The sequence below is a fragment of the Hemicordylus capensis genome, chromosome 2 (assembly GCF_027244095.1).
Source record: "Hemicordylus capensis ecotype Gifberg chromosome 2, rHemCap1.1.pri, whole genome shotgun sequence".
NCBI classification, from domain to species: domain Eukaryota; kingdom Metazoa; phylum Chordata; class Lepidosauria; order Squamata; family Cordylidae; genus Hemicordylus; species Hemicordylus capensis.
Window position 1 is genome coordinate 207,341,293 of NC_069658.1, and position 23,028 is coordinate 207,364,320.

Sequence of the window (23,028 nt, forward strand, 5' to 3'; positions counted from 1 at the left end):
GGGAGGCTAGAAGTGTCAGAGATTCTCCTGAGGGGATGGAGCCGCTCTGGGAAGAGCAGAAGGTTCCGCGGCTGGCAGCATCTCCCAGAAAGGGCTGAGAGAGATTCCTGCCTGCAGACCCGGAGAAGCCGCTGCCACTCTGGGTAGCAGACACTCCTGAGCTAGATAGACCAAGGGTTGGACTCAGTAGGTGGCAGCTTCCTATGTCCCTATGGGGCGGATTGGGCCGATTTCAGGCCTCTGTGCACGCGCCCGATCAGCCTCGTTGGGGAGGAAGGCGGCGGGCCTGAGGGAGGAGCTCCTTTGCTGCTGCCTCTCTGCCTGCTGCCAGCCTGCCCACCCCGCCCTCCCCTGTCATGGTTTGGGAGGCAGGCGTCCAGCGCTCGCCGACATTCCCGCCGTGTCGCTGCCACCGCCGCCGCGCAGTGGCAGCTTTAAAAGCCAACGAAAACACAAAGTTGAAAAGTGGGAGAAGTGGAGTCCGGCCGCTGCCTGGGAGCAGAGGGTCTTGCGCGGAGCTGCGGGGCCACCCGCTCAGGGGAGCCTCTGGCAGTGCTCACAGGGCGTCTCCCATTGCCTGCCGCTCTGGCTCTTCAAGGCCGCGCCCGAGGAGGGGTTCACAGCCCTGCGGCCGGAGGAGGAGGAGGAGGAGGAGGAGGAGGGCACTGCTGGGCCGCCTTCTTCAGACTGCAGCCGGCTGGTGGGTCATGACCAGGGACAAGGCTCAGTCTGTGTCTTTCCTCCCTACGGGGGGGGGGGGGCGTTTTTCTCTTCTGGGTCTTACGCGGCGGTGGAGTGCCCAGCCTGAGCCCCTTGCCTGTTGCGTCCTGCTGGATCCTTTGCTGCTGCTGGTCAGGCCTCCCTGCCCTCTGCCGGGGCTGCTGGAGGGCAAGGGTGGTCCCGCCCACCCACTCAATTTGGCCGGGTGTTCCTGCCTGCCATGGGTGTCTCTGTCGGAACAGCACACACCCGCTCTCCCTTTGGCGCGGACGCCTGTGGATCTTGGCCAAAGCAAGCTGTTTCAAGCTGTTCCAAATCTTTCAAGTTATACTTTCTTTTTTCTTTTTGGCCCTTGGCTCCAGTTGGCTCTTGGCTCTTGGGTATTATTACAGCCACAAATGCAACGTGGCTTTTAAAAAAAACCCTTGTCAAACTACGGACTCTCCTCATGGGGATTTTATGAGCTGGGAGCACACAGGGGGGGCCCTGGCTTTGCCCTCCCCCTTGGTTTTGCGTAAGGGGTTAAGTGTCTCTTTTGGGCAAAGGTAGGGAAAAGTGTTGAATGGCTCCCCACCCCAAGCAGCCCACACATTGGCTGAGGGGGTGGGCGGGCGGCTCTCTGGTTGGATGCATTTCCTGACCTGGACTTCTAAGGACCGGGAGCCCCTGGAGTTCCTCCTGCCTCTTGCTCACAGGAAGCCCTTCTCTCCCGTGCTGTGTGCTGGCTGTCCTAGTCTCGTCCTCCTTCCCTGCGGTGTGAGCAGGCAGAGTCCGATTGTGAGAAGCGAAACCTGGACCGCTTCGGCTCCTTTTGCTGCCTGGGCTTCTCACGCCCCTTCAGTCCACATGCAGGGAAGCAGCAATTCTGCCTGGCTTGTATTTTGGGCGATGGAGTAACTCGATCTGCCCCCCCCCCGGGGCCCTGAGAAGTCGGGTGCTTCGTGCTGCTGGCCGAGAGCCCAAGAGCCCTGAGTCTGACGCTCATGTCCTCTCCCTCCTCTCTTGCCTCTCACCGGGCTTCTTTCAAGGGCCGCCGGGGGCACAAGTAGACCGCAGAGCATGGGTGGGAATCCTCACTTGCGCGCGCCGTCCCTAGCCCTTCGGATCCATTCATAGGGACGCAGGCAGCTGCCTTCTGCCAAGTCAGGCCCTGATTGGTCCGTCTAGCTCAGGTCTGCACGGCATAAGGCCCGGGGGCTGGATTCGGCCCTCAGTGACTATTTTCCTGGCCCCCAGGTCTCCTGCGGCAAGACAGGACCTGGAAACGGCCTTATAGCGCCCTCCTGTGCCTGCTTTTTCAGAAATATGCTCCATGGCGTGCCCAGTGAGGCTTACTCCCCTGTAAGCATGCCTAGCACTGCAGCCTGGAAGCAACAACAGTTTAGGGAGAGGAGAGGACTTGGCCTTTGTTTGGGGCTGGCAGGCACTCCAGGGGCCCCACTCACTGAGCAGGGGCAGGACCTCTTCTCTGGACACTCTCCTTGGTTGAAACTAGGGGGAAGAGCGCCACAAGTAACTAACAATATTTTTAATTTGAATGCAGTAATGTGCTAAGCACTGACCTCGGACCCTACATGCCAAGTTGTGGATGGTTCTGGCCCACCAGGGCACTTGAGTTGTGCAACCCGGATGCAGCTCAGTATTGTCTACACAGCAGCTCTCCAAGGTTTCGGGCTCAGGGTTCCTTTCGCGGCCCTTCCGGGAGATGCTGCCCGGGATTGAACTTGGCGCCTTCTGCCTGCAGAGCAGCTGCTCCACTGCTGAGCTGCTACGGCCCCATTCCCATTCCGCACTGATTGATCGAGTGAGTGCATAGATGGATACCCTCCAGGATGATGATCTGTCTTCCACTTGGCCCTTAAGGTCTCTCCGGGGTGCCTTCGTGGCTGCCATGATGGAGTCCCCCCACCTGGCTGCTGGCCGCCCTCTTCTCCTCCTCTGGCCTTCCACTTTCCCCAGCATGATGGACTTCTCGAGGGAGCTGGGTCTTCGCATCGTGTGTCCGAAGCAGGATAGTTTGAGCCTGGTCATTTGTGCCCAGCTAAAGCAAGCTGGCACCTCTATCGGGCAGCAGCGATATAGGAAGGTGTTGGAGGCGGACGATCACTTCAGTGACCAGGACAAAGGCATCATACTGCGCGGGAGGAGGCAATGGTAGACCACTCCTGTATTTTACCAAGAAAACCGTTCCACATGCCACTGTTTAATTTGAATTATCGGTGATACGTGTGTTGTGTGTTTACTCTTGGTGTGAAACGGGGGTGGCTGCATCTTTTGCTGACAAAAGGTCCTCGTGGAGATTAGGGTGTGCTTCCCGTGGGAGGCTGGCTCCTCCACTCGGAAGCGGTAGGGTTGCTTTTCCTAAGGGAAGAAGTTCTCCATGGCCTCTGCACAGACCAATATAAGAGGATTTGTGCCTGTGGGGGGTTGATTTGGCGGCCCCTGATGTGGGGCCACCCAGTCGACCCTTCCAAGAATCCTGGCTCCAGATGTGCAGCCTGTCTTCCGTAGTCAGGCGGCAGCGATCTCAGTGGTGGGACTCCTGGCCTGAACCCCGGGCGAGCTGTAGAAAAGCCGTCCCGTGTGATGGCAGGAACACGGCAGCTCGGGGTTTGGATGGCGCGTCCTCCAAGCAGGCATCCTCCCACCCCAGCGCGGGCTGATTGAAAGCACAGGCTCACGGGATGCTTTGCTATTCTGATTAGTAGTGGTTTTCCCCTTGACTGCTTCGCACGATCCCCAAGTGAACGTTTGCCGCTCTTTTAATCATGTGTGGGTTTGCCACCACAACTGCTCCGTCTGAAAAAGGTTTGGAAATCCTGCTGAGCTGGCTTTCCCACCCTGTCTTCCCTTCCCCTTTCTAACCAGGCTTTGCAGAAGCGTTCTTTCCTGCGGGGCGGGGGAGAAGGGTGGAGCTACGGGGGCAAGGGAGCTGGCAGCAGTCCCGCTTTCTGTTCAAAATATTTTGGAACTCCAATATGCGCTGGAAGCTGCCGGGTGGCGTCCTGCCATTGCTGTGCCTCCCGCTTTGGGACTCTCACCTCCTTGACCCATTTCTCTTTTTCCGGCTCTTGTGAGAACTTCTCTTGATAGCGCCGTATCAGAGTTGGAATGGTGCCTCTTTCCCTCCCCCATAGCTAGCCCCAGGATGGGGCTAGGCTGGAGATCGGGGAGAAGGGCTCCCTGATCTTCAGGGCTCTCCAGATATTGTCAGTTGGCAGCTCCCATCGTCCCCTGCTGCACTGGCCAAAGGCTGGAGAGGATCATGGGAGTTGTAGTCGAACCACATCTGGAGACCCCGGTTTGAGGAGATCTCCTGCGTTCGGGGCTTCACCTGGACCACTGTGGCCTGGATGGAGCCAGACCCCCGGGCCAAGGCTGCTGGGCTTGTGGGGGCTCCTTTCCCCCTGGAGGCGCTGCTCTCTTGGCTTTCTGCTGAATTATCCTAGGGCTGGGCGCTTGATCGCCAGGAAAGATTTCTGTCAGCTGACTGGTCAAATATTGGCAAAGCATTAGAACAAAAACAAAGATACGTAAATCATCAACTGGTTTGATACTTATGCTACTTGGTCCATTTCATTGTTTCACCATTGCAGTTGCAGTTTTAAAAGACTGCCGTCGTGAATGACTGTCTTGACAATGTTATGAAAGGTTTCCATAACTGTGAATAATTCACTAAAGGTTCCACTTCCTTGGCTTTTATCCTGGAACACCTGCATCGCCTGCAGTCCGTTTACACACGCAAGGTGCTTGAAACAGCAGCGGCCTCTTGCTGTGGGTGCCTGTTCCTGCATGGAGATGCCTGCAGCAAGAGCCAGGGGGTGGGGAGCGGGGGGGGGGCATTTTGCCCCTGATGGGGCAAAGGAAGCCCTCGTTTCTGCTCTGGCTGTCCAGGGACTCTGCAGCGAAATATTAAACACGTGGACCGCTGCCTCCGCGCCAGGGGTCTTCTGGGCTTCATGGAGCATTGGACAATGTTTAACCATGATTGTGTGTGTGTGTGTGTGTGTGTGTGTGTGTGTGTGTGTGTGTGTGTGTGTCAGCTGATGCGGTTTGGCTGGCATGCCCATTTTAACAGCACTTAATGTCCATCTTGGCGCCTGCCTCCTCCTCTGAAAGTCTGGGGCGCTGCTGTTCTGCCCCGTGCCTCTTTATGAGAGCCCTCGGACAAATCCTGCCATGTGCTGGAGGGCGAGCCCTTCCATGGTGAAGTGCTCTCTGCTCTAACTACAGTGAAAGCTGCTTGGTTTCATTCGCTTTGCTGCAGGGGCCACCCCCAAGAAACCCTCTTCTCCCCCCCCCACCCCCAACTACGCTTAGTCCCTTGAGCACTGGGCTTTATATGGAGAGGCACCCTCCCTGGAGATGCTGCCGCCTGGGACCCAGCCTGTTGCCTTCTGCATAGGGAGGCAGCCTGCTGCCTTTTGCATGCTCCTTCGAGCTCCGGCCTCGCCTGTCCCCGAAGAAGGAGGGCGAGGCCTGCCAGGCCTCCAGTGGGAATACGGTGCCTTTTACAAAAATCTACACCAAGCACACGCTGGAGCTGTGTGTTCTCAGCTGAGCATCAGTGCCTGAGTGAAGATTGCCGGCAAGGCTGAGCCCCCCGTCCATAAAGGTTTTCCGTGTCCCCTTCCTGGGCAAGGTGCTGGAGTGGGTGGAGGCTGAGCAGCCCCAGACACTCTTGCAGGGGTGGTGGGGGGCGGGATCCTCTAGATTAGCACTGCACAACTTCGGCCCTCTCACTGCTGATGGGACTACAGCTCCTATCATCCCCAGCCACAGTGGACAATAGTCAATGGGAGTTGTATTTATCTAAAACAGGAAAACAGGAATGTCTTGAGCTTCTTCCTAAAAGCAAGCCGAGAAGGAGATGCTCTTATTTCAGCAAGGAGCGTATTCCAGAGCCCCGGGGCAGCCACAGAAAAGGCACGGTCCCGAGTTGCCACCAAACGAGCCAGCAGCAACCGTAACCGGACCTCTCCCGTTGATTTTAATAGGTGACAAGGTTCATGAAAGAGGAATCAGGAAGGTGCTCCAGGCCCCTGATCAACTTGGTTGCCCTCTTCTGCACCTTTCCCAGTATTACAATGTCCTTCTTAAGATACGGTGACCAAAGGTGTATGCAGTACTCCAGATATGGCCGCCCCATAGATTTGTATAAGGGCGTTCTAATATTAGCTGTCTTATTTCCAGTCCCCTTCCTAATGATCCCTAGCCTGGGACTGGCCTTTTTCGCAGCTTGCGACGGGACAGGGAAAGCGGGACCTTGTTCATTCTCTTGGACCTCTCAGGGGCATTCGATTTGTTTTGACCATGGCATCCCCTTTGAATAGGCTGTCTGGGTTGGGTGTGGGAGGCCCTCCTTGGCGGTGGCTCTGCTCCTCCTCGGATGGCTGTTTCCAAAAGGTGGTGCTGTCGGGGGTCACTGGTCAGTTGTGCTTTGGGGTTCTGCAGGGTTCCATTCTTTCCCTCCTGCTGCTTGACATGGGCATGGAGAGGTCCTCTAGAGACTTGGCCAGTTGTACACCCCCCATCTCATCAGAAGCCGATGAGGCTGTGACTGCCCAGAATCAGTGCTTGGGTGCGGTAATGGATGGGCTGGATGAGGGTGAACCAGCAGAGTCTCAGTCCAGACTAGACGGAAATAGTTTTGGTTGGTGGCTCCTCGGTCTGGGCTGGAGGTTCAGCCCGCTCCCCCTAAAAGACCAGGTTCGCCATCTGGGGGTGCTCCTTGACCCAGCACGGTCCCTGGAGGCCTTTTATCACCTCCGGCTGATATGCTGACCGTGACCTTCCCTGGATGGAGATCGCTTGGCGACTGCTACCCATGCTCTGGCAACCGCCTGTTGAGATGGCTGCAATGCATTATACGCGGGGCTGCCTTTGAAAAGGGTTCAGAAAAGGCCGTCGGTCCAAAACGGGGCCGCAACTGGGGCTGAGCATTTTGACCCTGTCGTGCCTGTGTGTGTTCAGCCGTGCTGGCTCCCAGTCCATTTCCAAGTGCTGGGGGGTTTCACCTTTTGGAGCCCTCAGTGGCTGGGGACCAGGTTACCTGGGAGAGCGCCTTGCCCCAAATGTCCCTACCCAGGCTTTGAGATCTCCTTCAGAGGCCCTGCTCAGAGCACCCTGACAAATCGGGTGAGGCGGGGAGAGGGGGCTACTAGGGAGAGGACCTTCTCGGTGGCGGCGCCCTGTTTGTGGAACAGCCTGGCCGGTGAGGCTTGCCTGGCACCAGATGAGAAGACCTTTTGTATTCATCCAGGCCCCCCCCTTTTTTTAAAAAAAAGGGTGGGTTTTTTTAGTTTTAAAAATGTTTTTGAATTATATTGTAATCTTTTGTTTTATGTCTTTTTAATTGTATGTTTTGTTCTACTTTTTGAGCCACCCAGAGGACAATCTGTTCTGGGGCAGCCAACAAATAAATGCCCTGTGGTTGGGTATCTTGCACACACATCAATCGCCGTCGTGCCGGAAGCCCCACCATGGTTCCCCAGGGTCTATTTTCAAGCCCTCTGGGGCCATGGGCGGCCCAAGGAGCCTGTGGCTTCTCGGAACATACTTTGGCAACCTCTGCCCAGGGGCTTAAAATATCCACCCGGAGGAGCCTTTGTTCTAAACTGGGCCTTCTTTGCGGCCTTGGGCAGATGTTTCGGAGGAGGAGGAGCTGCCCCAAGGCTGAGGGTCGCCTGGCTGCTCCCCACTCACAGCGCTGTAGCAGCAGAGCTTCCCTCCCGGCCAGGGCCTGCTCCGGGGCGCCCGCTTCAGGAGCCAGCCCTGGCTCTCACCCTCCGGCTGCCTGCCCAGGATGGGGCTGGCCCTTGGGATGAGCAGCAGCAGCAGCACTGGGAGGCAGCAGGCTCTGCTGGCTTGCACGGACATGGTGGGCTGGGGAACGACATCAGGGCAGCAGGTGACCCCCCCGCCCAAGTGGGGAGTGGAGCAGAGCCCAGGGCTGCCGCTTGGCCCGGGGCAGGGCCCTGCGGCTCTCCCTCCCTCCCGGAAAGGCTTCTGGCGTCCTGTTCCTGGCCTCCCAGTCTGCTGCCAAGCAGTTTCTTGCCTGTTGGAGAAGGCCCTGCGCTGAGGGGCAGGAGGAGGAGCCGGGCCCGCCTGGGAAGCCCCTCTCCCCTTGTAGGGCCTCCTTAGAAGGACCTAGACGTGGGGGCGCTGTCCCGTGGCCCGGCCCCGCCATCCGGGGCAGGGCAGGGCAGGGCCGATGGAAGCAGGGGGAGCTGGACCCTGGACCCCACCCTCCCCAGCAAGCCCTTCAGGCTGGAAAGGAGCATTTGCGGGTCAGCCTCCAGAAACCGAAACCCCTCCATGAACCAGGCCAGACTCTGCCCCCCCCCCCGGGAATGTGACCTGGGGCCCCTGGAGTGGAGGCCAAGGCTGTGCTGCTTCCTCTCAGACTCCAGAGGCGGCTTAATTGCAGGCAAATGGTTGGTGTGCGGGGGGGGGGGGGCTTGATCAGAGGCAGCTGCATGGATGCAGGAGGGGTCGGGGTCCTGTGTTTGGCCAGGAAGACCTTGGGCCCCGCTGCAGCTGTCGGGGCAGAGGCGGCGCACGCTGGAGAAGCTCCGGGTGAGGCTGGGATCCAGCGCGGGCCCCCCAGCACCCTCTTTCCCGCAGCAGCTCTGCTCTGCCCTGCAGGGGTGGCGAGGCGGGTGGGGGTGGGCGCGTCAGCGGGAGGACAGTCTCCGTGCAACCCTGGGGTCCAAGGCTGCCGGTGCGACGGCCCCCTGACCGAGGCGATGTTGATGGTGCTCGGAAGAGGCTGCTGGAAGCCTCCTGCCCCCAGCGGGTGGGGTCTGGCCCCACTGGGAGCATGATGGGGCACGGCAGCATCTGGCACCTCCTCGCCTCCAGAGCGAGGAGCATCTAGGCTGGTGCTGAGATGCTGGCTTGGCTTCCAGCGGCAGCCGCCCTGCCCCTCATATGCGTGAGAAGGGCCTTGTGTGGGGCGGAAGTGGCTTCCCCAGAGCCAAGGGAGGGGGAGTGTGCCCCCACTGTGGGGCAGGGGAGAAGGGGTGTGGGGGGGAGTGCAGCAGCAGCAGCAGCAGCAGCAGGCGGAGGCACCCCCCACCGCTGGAGAGCTCACCCCTCCCTCCCTCCCTCTCTCCCCCCAGTCTGCCCCGCTGCGTGCAAGTCCTACGGCTGCACCCCAGACGGCCGGTGCTGCCACCCGGAGTGCCTGGGCAGCTGCTCGGAGCCCCACGACCCGGAGCGCTGTGTGGTGTGCCGGAACTTCAACCTGGACGGCAAGTGCGTGGGGACGTGTCCGCCGGGCTACTTCCGCTTCTGGGACTGGCGCTGCCTGACCTTCGAGGCCTGCCAGGAGCTCCACAGCAAGTGCAAGCTGGCCCGGGAGACCAGCTGCTACGCCCTCCACCAGGGCGAGTGTGCCCTCGGCTGCCCCTCCGGCTACACCATGAACGCCAGCAAGTGAGTGGCGGCGGCCCCCCACCTCTCCGGCCCCCTGGTGCTCCCTGGCGGGGAAGCTGCCCGCTGGAGTCGTGGGCAAGACTCGTGAGCAGCTGAAGGGCGGTGGCAAGGCAGGGTGGGGAGACGCCACGCCATCCTGCAGGGAGGCCTTTTGGCTTGGGGGGCGGGCGGAGTGGGGGCGGCACTTAAGGAGGTGCTTGGGCTCTGTCTCTCTTCTGCCCTCCGCGCCCCCCAGCAGGGCGAAAACCGAGGGGTGTGAAATGACAGTGTATCGGCACTCAAAGGCATGGGGGGGCGTAGCTTCGAGCCCTGGCTTGGTGTGCAAAAGGCCTCAGGCTGCACCCCTGAGAACGACTCTGCTCTGGAGAGCTGCTGCCCGTCAGTGTGGGCTCTGAAAGGCTCTGACCCGGCAGAGGGTAGCCTTGAAAAGCAGTGTCTGAGTAGCAGCAGCAGCAGCAGCAGCAGCCAGCTTCATCCATGCAGAGTCACTTTCCTGAGCCATAGAGACAGGGAGGGGAAGGAGACATTGGGATGAGGGTGGTGAAGAGGTTGGGAGTCTCATTTTGGAGCCGCGTTGACGGTGCCTAGTAGCGAGAAGCGACTTGGAGCCAAAGCGTGCGTCTGTGCAAACTCTGGGCACTAGAGGGGGCTGCCAGCTCAGCCAAGGAGCGCCACTTGGAGCCCTTTCTGGTAGGGGCTGCTGCCTGCTGCTGCTGCCGTCTGCTGGTGATTTTCAGGAGAAAGTGGAAATCGGCCCTGTCTAGGCCAGCAGACCGAAAAGAGTTGATGGTCCCCCCCCCCTCCCTCCGGGCCATATTTGAAGACTTCTGGGACAGGCAGAGATCACCGTGGGAGTGTAGACCCCAAGAAGGTGGAGGTTTCAGGCGCGCTCTGTGGCCCCGGCTTCCACAGAAGAAGTCCCAGGGTAAACAAGGAACTCCCTGCCGTGAAAGGTGGCGCCCCGGCCCACACTCTCCTTCGGAGGCATGTTTGGGCCCCCACATGAGTTGGGGCTGCAGGTTCTAAATAAACGGGGCAGATCTGATCTGCTGGCCCCGAGCAGTGGGATGTTCATAGGATGTTTGACTCCTCCAGCTGTACAGAGTGGACTTGTCATAATTGCAAAGCGGAGTGTCGAGCGTGTGAGTGTCCCTCCTATTTTTCTTTGGAGATACCACCCAGGTGGTTTGTAGAAAGCTGGGTTTCCAAGGCAGCTCCGTGTTGCTGAGGTTTCCGTTGTCCGTCTTCTGCCGTGGGGCTTGCTCTTGTTCTGCCTGTCTGAGAAACCTCCCCCTCCATCGTCTGGTGCTTGTCTCCCCTGCACCGACTTGCCCCCTTCCCTCTCCCTGGGGCCAGTGTTCCCTCCCTGTCAGAGGGAGTCCCAGATGACTACAACACCCATAATCCCCAGCTGCAATGGCCTTTGGCTGGGGATTATGGGAGTTGTAGTCAACAACATCTGGGGATCCCTCTTATGGCATGGGGCCTTCAGCTGTTTCCCGGCTGCTCCTGGCGTGAGTGAGCAAAGTGGCAAACCAGACCAGCGTGCCCCCAGGGGAAAGGAGACAGGCGGCTGAGGAGCATCCTCCGGAAAGGGCAGAGAACTGCTGTTCATTGCAGGGAGCCTCCTTCCCCCTGGTCAGTGTTGGCCACTCGCTCATGGCTGGGCCCTTCCTTTGGCTCCGGGGTCCATGTCCTGCTCTGGCCCTCCCCAGCCTGCACCTGGCCGCCTCACGGCCTGCAGCAGCTCAGCGAGGGAGGTCTTTTCAGTTCCTGGCTCCGTGGGAGGGCAAGAGTCACTCCCGCGGGATCCAGGCCTCATGGCCCAGTTGAGCCAGCCATGGCCCCTTGCCCCGGAGCCCTCCTTGCAGCTTTGCATGGCAGGAGTGCAGCAGGTCCGTAGCCCAGAGAGCCCCCTGCCACGGTGGGCGGGGGGGGCAGTGTGTCGCCTTGCCAGCTGGGAACCAAGGAGAGCCATCCCCAGAGGCAGAGCTGGGCATGCTCCCACTGTGACCTCGTGGCGAGGGCGAGCCTCCGGGGTTGGGGCCCTGCCCTCTGGGGGCTCCGCAGGGCCTTCCCTAGGACGGCTGCCGGCCTGTGCGCGGGGCGGGGCCAGCTGCTCCGATTCCTGCCCTGAGCGGCTCCTCCTCCTCCTCGGCTCTGTGTCTTCCAGCCTGCACTGCACTCCCTGTGCAGGGCCTTGCCCCAAAGTCTGCGAGTTCCGCAAGGAAAAGACCATCGATTCCGTGACGGCTGCCCAGGAGCTGCGAGGCTGCACGGTGGTGAACGGGAGCTTGATCGTCAACATCCGTGGAGGCAGTGAGTGTGGCGCCCCCCACATCCCACCCCACCCATTTCTCCGTGCGGTGTTGGTGAGGGTGTGTCTGTGAAGAAGAGCCACCCTCCCCTCCTGCCCCCCGTGAGAGAGAGGAGGATTCGGGGCGGGGGGGAGAGAGAGAGACCAGAGCCCTCGTGGGAGCAGAGCAGGCCTCTCTTGACGTGGGAGCCCCCGAAGCTAGTCGCAGGGACCCATTTGCTTTGCTCTGGTCTGACTTGGGGGCTGTTCTCAGCATCTCTGACTTCTGCCCAGGCTCTGGAGCTCTGCACACTCCCGTCTCCTGGTTGCCTGTGAGTAAAAAGGCAGCCAGGGCAAGGGGGGGTGGTTGATGGTCTGCCATGAGGCCGCTGGGAGGGAGGAGGGCTCTTCCGACTACCTCGTGAAAGACCGAGCCCTCTCTGACCCTGCGGCTGCCCAGCAGACAACCCCTGCCTGCCTGCCCGCCCCACCTGGCTTCTCACTCACAGGCGCTTGGTTGTGAGAACTGGCCTTTTGGGTTTGTCTGCAGACAGGAGACTTGGGAGGTCGCCCTGAGCTGCCACCTTCCCTGTTGACTACCGTTCCCATCATCCCTAGCCAAAGGCCGTTGCAGCTCAGGATTATGGGGGTTGTACACTCCCTCTTAAGAGGAAACGCTGCCCGCCTCCCACCCCCAGGGTCCCAGAGCGTGAGGGGAGGGACAGCCTTCTCCAGAGCCTTGCCGCTTCTCCAGCTGACTCCCCACACCCCTCCCTTCCCTCTCCTTAGGCAACATTGCTGCTGAGCTGGAGGCCAACCTCGGCTTGATTGAAGAAATCACGGGCTACCTGAAAATCCGCCGCTCCTATGCCCTGGTCTCGCTCGCCTTCTTCCGCAAGCTCCAGCTGATTAGAGGGCAGACTTTGGAAGCAGGGTAGGTTCTTCCCTCGAGGTAGGTCTTGGTGTGGCATTGACCCTTGGAAACGTTTCTGGGGAGGAGGGAGGCTTTTCCTGCCCTGCTTATAAGCTGCTGTAAACTTTCAAGAACGTCCTTTCCGTTGGTCAGGCTGCTGTTAAAGGCAGAGGAGCAAGGCTGGTAGTGAAAAGCTGGCCACCCCAGCTTCCCCGTGTGCTGTTCCGGCTCTCGGAAGTGTCTCTCGGGCTGCTTTGCCTGCCGTTCAGGGAGGGGTGGGGGGGCAACAGTGACGGTCTGGCCTTCTGGGACTTGAGAGCAGCAGAGTTCCTTCTGGTTGGCCACCGAGATGTGGCTGGCCTCTCTTGCCCGGCCTTGCGGGGGAGCCAGGCGTGCCACTAAGCCCGCTCCAGTGGTGGGGGGCAGTTGTCCTCCCCCTGACGATGCCTTTTTGGATTGGTAGGACTTGCTTTCCGTGTGGGAGGAAGGAGAAAAATAGCCGGCAGCCCCCCCCCCCCCGGTGGTGGTGGTGGTGGTGGTGGTGATGTCCCTCCTTCCTCCCAGGAACTATTCCTTCTACGCGCTGGACAACCAGAATCTCCGCCAGCTCTGGGACTGGAGCAAGCACAACCTCACCATTGCCCGGGGGAAGCTCTTCTTCCATTACAACCCCAAGCTGTGCCTGTCGGAGATCCACAAGATGGAGGAGATCTCTGGGACGAGGGAGCGCCAGGAGAAGAACGACATTGCGCCCAAGACCAATGGCGACCAGGCCTCTTGTAAGGAAGCTCTGTCTGTACCAGTATGTTTTGCTGGGCAGCCGGTGGATTGTGCCCCTGGCTGAAAAGAGGTGAGGGCGGGGGGCAGTGCAAGCCCCCCTCTGCCAAGCGAGGACTCGGCTGGCCGCCCCTGCTCTGCTGTGAGCTGGGACCCCGCTTGGGGCGGCTGGAGCCGAGATGACGGGAGGACCGTCCTGGGCCGCGTTCCCAGAGCTGGGCCTTTGCTGCCGCGCCTTGGCTTTGCTTTCGGGGCAGCGGGGAGGGGCGGCCCTGCACCCGCAAGCCCAGCGTCCTGTTGGTGTAGGATACGTGTTTGCTCAGTGTCGGCAGGCAGGCAGGCAAGTCCGTCCCTCGCTCCTGAAGATCCAAGGAGCACGGGGCAGCCATGTGCGTCACCCCCAGGAGCAGCCGCCACCGCGGCCTCCCCACCCTCCCGAGGGGCCCGCTTCCTGGGCTGGACCCACGTCCCTTGGCCACTGGGGTGTATGTGTGTGTGCACGCGCCTGGCGGAAAGCAGACCCCACCCCAGCCCCGCGTCCCACCACCCAACTGGAGATCCAGCCCAGCGCTCAGCCTGGTCCTCTGCTTGGCCTTGGCCTTGCTGTCTCACTCCATCCTCCGGTTCTCCTGGTCCACTTGCTTGGCTCTCATTGGCAGGGCTGGCCTGGCCAGCAGCCGCCTCTCCACTCCCCCTGCTGCTCCCCTTGTCTTCCCACAGGCCTGTTCGGCAGCTTTGCTCTTACAGTCCCCTTCCTGACCTGGGCAAGGCGGTCCTCCTCTTCCACGTGCAACTTGGTGGAACGCACAAAGCTAGAGCCTCCCCGTCTCTGGGTGTTTTTAAGCAGAATCTGAAAACAGGCCTGTTTGATCAGCCTGTTAACTCTTTGTTTTTATCTGTATGTTGTCTCTGTTTGAATGTGTGAATTGTGTTTTATGTTTTAAAGTTCTAAGCTGCCCAGAGGTTTCGAACATGGGGAGGGGGGGGTATAAAAGTGCACTAAGGAAATAATCACAAAAAATGGGCCTTGTTGTGTCCCCCCCCCCCCCGGCCGCTGCCTACTTTCTGCACAGGTGAGAAGGAAGTGCTGAAGTTCTCTTTCCTCAAGACGGCCAGCGACAAGATTGTGCTCAAGTGGGAGCCATACTGGCCCCAGGACTTCCGGGACCTCCTGGGCTTCATGCTGTTCTACAAGGAAGCGTGAGTCGAGGCTCCCCTTGGCTGTGCCGCCCGGGGTGGGGGGCAAGGCTGGGCAGGGGGCGGCGTCCAGGGAGTGAGGGAGGTGCGAGGGTGGGGCTCCCTGCTCCGCCTGGCTGTGAAGGCCCAAGAGAGAGAGAAAGCCACATTTTAGAATGACAGACGGTTTAAAATCTTCCAATGAAAAGTTATTCATAAAAACCCTTAATACTGAGGACTATAGAAACTAAAGAACCTACCAGACAGAAGCAACAGATAAAACATTTAAAAGCCTCTTTAAAAAGGTGTGTGTTTAATTGTTTTTTAAAGAACACTGAGGGAGGGAGCATGGAGAAGCTCTGCAGCATTCCAAAGTGAAGGGGCCCCAACTGAAAAGTCCCTGTCTCTCTAGTATGAGTGTGCACGGACCAGTTGGTTCAAATTGTTCTGACACAAACCATTTTGAGCCAGTTCGTTGGTTCGACAGGCTTGGTCTAACTGAGTTAGTTCATGAATCGGTCGTTCGGTCCAAATTGAGACCGAACCGCCGCCAACAGTCTGTGCACACCCCTGGACTCTAGTCCCCACCAACCAGATCTCTGTTGGTGGCAGGTCCGTGAGCAGGCCTGAGACGCTGAGCGGAGGGCCCTGGCAGGTTCAGATGGGCGAATGTGGTCCGACAGGTCCCCCGGCCCCAAGCCGTGTAGCGCTTTAAAGGCCAAGACCAGCTCCTTGAATCTAGCCCAGAAGCAGACCGGTGACCAGAGTAACCCCACTCTGCCTTAGCTGATGCTGCTCTGCACCCGGAAACCTGGTGGGCACAGCTGGGAGAGAGTTGTACGTCTCCCCTCCTCATCCAACCAGGTCTCCGTAATGCACGCCAGGTCAGCATGCTCATCGAGGATAACCTCTTGGGTGGTTGTGGTCGTTGCCTTTATGGACCAGCTGCAGGCAAGGTGGGCTGCTTGGGATTGTTACTGGGGTCTCCTTGGATGGGAGGAGGACTGCAGGAGGTGATGGCTTTGATGCCGCCTGCCCGCCTTCCCCTCAGTTGCCATGTCCTCCCACCGCCATATCTTCCCAGTCGAATGCTTGTTGGATATTCTCAAATAATGGGGAAGCAGTTTTAAAGCATTGATTAAGACGATAAAAGCTGATGCTTGCATCATCAGCAGGTTTGAAACTTGTGCTGATTTTTAAAAAGGTCAGAGTTTATTTTATTTTATTTTATTTATTTAGTACATTGCTGTACCGCCCCATCCAGAAGTCTCTGGACGTTTCACAATCTAAAAACAACCATTAAACATTAACACGATTAAAACAATTTAAAAATACAAATAAGAACTTTTAAAACCTGGAGCTTTAAAACGACAAACTTAAAAGCCTGCCTAAGCAGCTATGTTTTCAGGTCCTACTTAAAAACATTCAGAGAAGGGGAAACTCTAATTTCATTGGGATGCGCATTCCGGAGTCCTGGGGCAACCCTAGAAAAAGCCCGGTGTGAGTCAACACCAACCAAGCCAGTGGAAACCGCAGCCAGACCTCCCCAGAGGATCTTAATAGGCGGTGGGGCTCATGAAGGAGGCGGCACTCTCTTTAATACCTTGGACCCAAGTCCTTCAGGGCTTGATAGGTAATGACCAGCACCTTGTATTTCGCCCGGAAACTTACTGGCGGCCAGTGTAGTTCTTTTAAAATGGGTGTAATATGATCTCTTCAGGCAATCCCAGAGACCAACCTGGCTACTGCATTCTGTATCAACTGCAGTTTCCAGACTGCATGCAAAGGCAGCCCAAGGAAGAGTGCATTGCAGTAGTCAAGTCTGGATGTTACCAGCATATGCACCACTGTTTTAAGGTCGTTTATCTCCAGAAATGGACATAGCTGGCGTATCAGCCGAAACTGATAGAAAGCCCTCCTGGCCACTACCTCAACCTGAGAGACCAGAAAGAGATTTGGGACCAGAAGTACTCCCAGACTACGTACCTGCTCTTTTTGGTGGAGTGTAACCCCCATCCAGAACAGGCAGATCTAAACCACTTTCTAAGTCTTGACCTCCCACAATGAGTACCTCTGTCTTGCTTGGATTCAGCCTCTGTTTGTTCTCCCTCATCCAGCCCATTACTGCCTCTAGGCAGGCATTTCCTGATGAAGTTGACACGGATAAATAGATTTGGGTGTCATGAGCATATTGAAGTTCACATGAGTTAATGTGAAACTACAGAATTAGCTTTACAAAACTGAAATGAAATTAACTGAAATAAAGCAAAAGGCCAAAAATGGGCATGGGCAATGCAGGCCCAGGTCCTTTGCTGCTGGGCCTGTTTGTGGTACTCCTTATCGTGCCTGGAGAGGCCAGCAGCAGCAGGAGGTGGCCAGCAGGAGGGGCTTTCCTCGTGGGCGGAGGATGCCGCTGCCTCTGGCAGTAACGGCCCTTTCCCTTTCTCCCGCCTTCTGGGACCAGGCCCTTCCGGAACGTGACGGAGTTTGACGGGCAGGATGTCTGTGGCTCAAACAGCTGGACGGTGGTGGACGTTGACCCTCCTCCCCGGGCGACGGATGGCAAAGTGCCTGCCCAGCCTGGGTGGCTGCTGCGGGGCCTGAAGCCCTGGACGCAGTACGCCATCTTTGTGAAGACGCTGGTCACCTACTCCGACGAGCGCAAGAACTACGGGGCCAAGAGCAAGATCATCTACGTCCAGACCAACGCCACCAGTGAGCAGAGCCGACTTGTGCGGGGGTGCTCGGGAGGGCAAGCGGGCCCAACCACTGCAGAAGTCGTGGGGGGGGGGAGGCGGTGAGCAGCGGCTGATTCCTGAGTCCAGGGATGCTTTGAGAGAAAGCGGAACTCATGGAAGGGATGTGCTGCCTGAGGATGTGGTGGTGGGTGGCTAGGTCAGGCGCCTTGGGGGAGGGGATTTGATGCACGAATGCTGACCAGCGTGTTGCTGGGGAGGGCTCTGGCTTCCCGGCCCTTCGTGGGCCTCCCCCTGGTGGTGACCCACTTTGGCCCGAGCCAGCAAAGCGGTTGGGGAGGAAGGCCCTTGTCGCCCTGCCCTGCCCTCCCGCCGCCTGTCCTGATCCAGCGGCCAGGCTCTTCTGGGGCTCTCCCTGCCAACACCCTCATGTGTCTCTTCCCCAGTGCCTTCCGTCCCCCTGGACCCGATCTCCGTCTCCGACTCTTCGTCACAGATCATCCTGATGTGGAAGCCGCCTTCCGAGCCCAACGGGAACATCACGCACTACAAAGTCTCCTGGGAGCAGCAGGCAGAAGACGGCGAGCTCTTTGAGCTGGACTACTGCCTGAAGGGTAAGAGGAGCTGCCCCCTGGCGGAGGCCCTTGGGAGAGAAGGCCCGCTTGGCCAGCCCCTCACTTTGGCTCTCCTGTGTGTGTGGCCTGGCAAGGGATGGCATGGCCCAGCCTGCAGCGTGTGCCCCTTAGCCCTGGCAGAGCTCATCGCTGAGGACCAGCAGGAGGGAGCTGGCTGTCTGCAGGTGCCTTTTGCTGCTGCAGCAGCGTGTCTTGAGAGCAGGGCAGGGAGGGAGGGAGGGGGCAGGCGGCTCTGGGCCAAGCAGGCCCCTTCCGAGTAGGGGATGCCGCCTACTCTCTGCGTTCCAGAGCCAGGGGCTCCCAGGCTCCTCCGCAGCATCAGCAGCACTGCCTGCCCAGAGAGCGGCCTCCTGCCTTCCCGGGAGCTGGCCTCGGACGTGGGGCGCAGGGGCGTGAGGGTGGGGGGTGTGTGCTCTGGCTCCGGCAGGCACTTGAGGGGGGACCCTTGCTGCCTCTCAGGCCTGAAGCGCCCCTACCGGACGTGGTCGCCTCCTCTGGAATCCGAGGACCTCCAGAAGCACAACGTCAGCGAGAAGGAAGACCTGGGGGGGATATGCTGCTCCTGTCCCAAGACGGACTCCCAGATCCAGAAGGAGCAGGAGGAGTCTGCCTTCCGGAAGACCTTCGAGAACTACCTGCACAACGAGGTGTTTGTTCCAAGGTGAGAGGGGGCTGGGGGCGGAGAGCAGGCCCCCTGGCTCCGAGCCCATCTCGGCCACCCACAAGCCAAGCCCAGAATGGCACCAGAACAGCCCTGCTGCTGGATCCGGCCCCCCAAGGAGGCCCCTCTAGTCCAGCCTCCTGTTTCACCCAGTGGCCCACCAGATGCTGCCGCCGGAGGCCACAGGCAGGAGTTGAAAGGGGCTGGCCCTCCCTCCTGCTGTGACTCCCCTGCAAGTGGGACTCGGAGGCATCCTGCAGCCTCTTCCCTTGCTTTGGCCACTCGGCTGCTCCTTACTTCTTAATGGAGTCGACCTTTGGGGTTGGGCAGGCCGTGTGGTCTCCTGGGATGGTCTGCCTGTTGCAGAGGGAGGCCAGGCTGGGAACCACGGGTGTGTGTGTGCTCATGATCACAGCAGTTTCCATGGCGTGGATTAGTCATTCAGGTGAGGCCGGAGCGCCTCTCTTCCCCCAGAGCCCTGCCTTCCGTCCAGCAGAGTTGGTTTCTTTAGATGTAGAAACCACCTGATCTCCAGCATCTCCCGGCAGTTTCTATAAAATTAAACACACCCTCTCTAGGCCTTGTGCTGTCCAGAAAAGCAAGGGCTGCCTGACCCCACGGCCCTCTCTGGTCTCTTCTCGGGGCAGAGTCTGGGTGTGCTTGGGGGGCCATAGGGGGCAGGAAGAGGACCTTCTGCCTGGTGACACAGAGCTGCTGCCTTGCTTCATGCAGCTCCTCTGGTCTCCCCACTTCTCCTTCTCAGCAGCTCAGAGATTGGGAAGCTAAATGTCGATCCGTCTGGCTGGCGGAGGGTGGGGAGGGCAGTGTCTCTTCTCCTCCCAGGAGACCTGGCCAAACATCTGGAGACCTGGCCAAACATCCACCCTGGAATTCGTCTTTAACTTGGATGGCGTTTCCCGCTTCTCCTTCTGGAATTAATCTGTGAGGGAGACTGGAGAAATCTGGAGTATTTTGATGGATTTTGAAGCAAGACTGTCAAGGACCGCTTTGCTAAAATGGATAGTTCTGATACTTATGGGAGTTTCCCCCCAACCCCACCTAAAAATCCCTAAATTCTTGTCACTGTTTGGGAATGGTGAGGGGGGAACTTCAAATTAAGAGTATAAAATAGATTTAATTTTTTTGGCGGGGTGTGTGTGTGTGTGTGTGAGATGCAAGCTGAATAAATTGTTTGAGTCCCCACCCAACCACCCCAGCCCAGCCCACCCCGGCTCTGATTCTGGTGAACCGATTGGAGGCTGCCGCCCTGTCCAAGGGCAAAGCACTGGTGGGACTAGCAGGGCCCAGTCCCACTGGCAGCTGCCCTGCGGCTCTCTGGGGCTTCCGGCGGACAGGCCTTGCCCAGCCCCACCCCGAGAGAAAGATGCCGGGGGCGGACCCCCAGGCCTTTGCCACGCCCTGTGTGTGCCGCGCCCTCCCGCCCTGCTCCCCTTGACTCCTCCCACGTGTGGCATTCTGCAGGCCATCCCGGAAGCGGAGGGAGGCGCCAGGCCGCTTTGCCAACAGCACCGTGGTGGCTCCGACCATCCCAGCTCCCGTGAACACTTCCATGGTGGGGCCGGAGAGCACCGGGGCGCCAAAGCCCTTGGAGAAGGTGGTCCTGAAGGAGTCCTTGGTCATCTCTGGCCTCCGGCACTTCACGGGCTACCGGATCGAGATCCAGGCCTGCAACCGCGAAGCCCCCCAAAAGTGCAGCGTGTCTGCCTACGTCAGCGCCAGGACCATGCCGGAAGGTAAGCAGGCCGCTTCCTGCTGGGTGCCCGGAGGCCGGCAGCCTGGCGGGTGGCGCTGAGTGACCCCCCGCTCGCGCGCTCTCTCTCTCTCTCTCTCTCTCTCTCTCTCCCCAGCCAAAGCAGACGACGTGGTCGGGCCTGTGAGCCACGAGGTGTTTGACAAAAACGTCGTCCACCTGCGATGGCAAGAGCCCCGGAACCCCAACGGGCTGATTGTGCTGTACGAAGTGCACTACGGGCGGCTGGGGGACGCGGAGGTGAGGGCCTCTCCCCGCCGGAGCTTCGCTGAGGCGGCCTGGCTCTCTTCAGAGGAGCAGCAGTGGGGGTTGCGCACGCCTGGAGGCTTGTTCCTCCGGCCTCCCTGGGGGAGAAGCGGGGCCTGGGGCCGTGGTCAGTGGAGGCAGGCCAGAAGGAGACGGCCACTTCCCCCGCCCTGAGGAGTGGGCTCTGCCTTGTTGGGCCCGGGTCCTCCTCCTCATTGTGTCGTCTTCCTTCCCTCCCTCCCACCAGGAAGGGTTCTTCTCCCCTGCCCCACGGCACAGCATCGCTGTGGGGCAAGCTAGGGCAGCGAGAGAGGAAGCGGCTGCAGGGGGCGCAGGGCCACCCCAAGGGAGCTCCGTGGCAGAGCGGGGCTCCGAAGCCGTGGGGCTCTGGCCACGGCGTCCCCCTGGCCCTCCAGCTGCTGCTCCCTCTCTCCGGGCTCCTGGCAGCAGCTCCCTCCCTCCTCCCAGCCAGCCCCACGGCTGCAGCCTCTCGGCCTGGCGGGCCCCCTGCCTGCCTGCCTGCCTGCCTGGGGAGAGGGGGCGCCGGGGGCCTCACCGTCTCTCTCCTGCTGCCCCCCCCCAGGAGCAGCACCACTGCGTGTCTCGGCAGCAGTTCTCCAACGACCAGGGCTGCAAGCTGAGGGGCCTGCAGCCTGGCAACTACAGCGTGCGCATCCGGGCCACCTCGCTGGCGGGCAACGGGTCCTGGACGGAACCCACCTACATCTACGTTGCCGATTACTGTAGGTCTTCCGCCCTCCAGGAGCTGTTTCCGTATTAATCTGGGGGTGGGAAGGAGTAGCGGGTGGGGGCGGGGGCATGCGGAGAGGACCGGGTTTCCCCTGCCACCCTCACCCCACTCCGCAGGTGGGCGGCATCTCCGCCTCCTCCTCCTCCTTGCTGGCCTGGGAGAGGGAGAGAGCTCCTTGGCAGATCTTCCGCTGGAGCTGAGGGGCTTCAGCAGAGGCACCCCCAGAGCTGCCTGGCATGAGGCCAGTGGGGTAGAGGCGAGTGGGGCTGTGACCCCCTGGGCCTGTCCACTCTGGGGAGGGCTGCTTGGGCAGGCGGGTGGGCGGGGTGTGTGTGTGTGTCTCCGGAAGCATTCCTGACCCTCTGTTCCCACTTCCTCTTCTTCCCAACCTCCAGTGAATCCTCCCAACAACCTTGTGGGCATTTTTGTCCCCATCGTGTTTGCCATCGTCTTCGCAGCCGTCATTGGAGGCACCTACGCCTTTGTCAAAAAGAGGTGGGTGGCTCAGAGTGGGCGCCTGGCGCTTAACCGAGACTTGCTGGGCACTGTCTAGCAGCCATCAGTGGATTTCCCCGCACGCACTCACACACACACACCCGCCCCCATACCCACGTCCCAGAGAGATGCTGTGGGGCGAGGGGGGTGGGGGGCAGGACAAGAAGTTTTATTTCATGGACCAGCCGATTGCCTTCTCTCGTCCTAAAGCTGGCCTGCCCAGCTTGGGCCCTCCTGCAGATGTTGGCTACAACTCCCATAATCCCTGGCTATAGGCCACTGTGGCTGGGGGTTATGGGAGTTGTAGTCCAAAAACAGCTGGGTGGGGCCAAAGTTGAGCAGGCCTGGTCTAGGGCAAGTGCTGAAGTTTTCCTTCATCATGAAGACTAGAAGCCTTAGTGGGTTTTGAAGATGGCAGCCATGAGGCTATAGACAGGGTTTTATTGTTGGACTAAGTTGTGGCGTTCGGATGGCAATTTATAATTGGCGTTTTCCCCTTTGTAAATGTGTAGTAACAAATCAATGTTTTAGAAAACCCCAAATGATGAAACCCTTTGGATTAAGCAAAAGCACTCCTCTTGTGGCCCCATTTTGGGCTGGGATCCCCCGTGGCCGGCTTCTGGGCTGCTGTCTTCTGAAGAGCGGCGACAGATATGTCCTCTGTGTTTGCTTCTCGCCCCCTTTCCAGGCAAACGGAAGGACCCACAGGGCCGCTCTATGCCTCCTCCAACCCAGAGTACCTCAGCGCCAGTGATGGTAAGGAACCGGCCGCCCTTCTCCTGTTCGGCCGTGCTTTCCCTCTGTTTTGAAGTGCTGGGGAGATCCCGATCCAGCTTGCCAGCGGGCTCTGTGTGTGTGTGTGTGTGTGTGTGTGTGTGTGTTTTCTGGGTTGGCTTTCTTACAAAAGGACATCGCAAGCGGCCATATACGGAGTCTGGGGGGGCGGTAGGGGTGGCAGCAGAAGCAACCGGGCTTTCCAGCGCCAGAAGCAAGGCCGAGTCGGGGCCCCTGGACAGGGCCGGTGCATCTGTCTCTGCACTGACCTTCTGGCGGGAGAGGGCTGGCTTGACCCCCGGCTGGGATCTGCCGCCGCCGCCGCCTCCTCCTCCTCCAGGCCGTGAGCCGGTCCGCGGCCTCTGCCTCCCGCTCAAGCGGCTCCTCTCTTGCAGTGTACATCCCCGACGAGTGGGAAGTGCCCCGGGAGAAGATTGCGCTCCTGCAGGAGCTGGGCCAGGGCTCCTTCGGCATGGTCTACGAGGGCGTGGCCAAGGACATTGTGAAGGGCGAGGCGGAGACGCGGGTGGCGGTGAAGACGGTGAACGAGTCGGCCAGCCTCCACGAGCGCATCGAGTTCCTCAACGAGGCTTCCGTCATGAAGGGCTTCAGCTGCCACCACGTGGTGAGGGAGGCGGCCGTGTTGGGCCACGTGGCTCTGCAGGGAGGGGGCCTCGG

The 23,028-nt window shown here is 59.6% G+C and overlaps 1 protein-coding gene across 1 annotated transcript in view; it reads left to right on the forward strand.

The window, feature by feature from the left end:
* The window catches only part of INSR (insulin receptor), a 73,238-nt gene that overhangs the window by 41,859 nt on the left and 8,351 nt on the right, over window positions 1-23,028 (forward strand). The window contains exons 3-16 of the mRNA XM_053291719.1: window positions 8,844-9,159; window positions 11,333-11,478; window positions 12,245-12,389; window positions 12,933-13,147; window positions 14,219-14,345; window positions 16,786-17,036; window positions 17,464-17,631; window positions 18,112-18,313; window positions 19,796-20,067; window positions 20,182-20,324; window positions 20,914-21,073; window positions 21,477-21,576; window positions 22,265-22,332; window positions 22,746-22,975. Coding sequence (XP_053147694.1) covers window positions 8,844-9,159; window positions 11,333-11,478; window positions 12,245-12,389; window positions 12,933-13,147; window positions 14,219-14,345; window positions 16,786-17,036; window positions 17,464-17,631; window positions 18,112-18,313; window positions 19,796-20,067; window positions 20,182-20,324; window positions 20,914-21,073; window positions 21,477-21,576; window positions 22,265-22,332; window positions 22,746-22,975 — 2,543 coding nt within the window. The remainder of the gene's footprint in view (window positions 1-8,843; window positions 9,160-11,332; window positions 11,479-12,244; window positions 12,390-12,932; window positions 13,148-14,218; window positions 14,346-16,785; window positions 17,037-17,463; window positions 17,632-18,111; window positions 18,314-19,795; window positions 20,068-20,181; window positions 20,325-20,913; window positions 21,074-21,476; window positions 21,577-22,264; window positions 22,333-22,745; window positions 22,976-23,028) is intronic.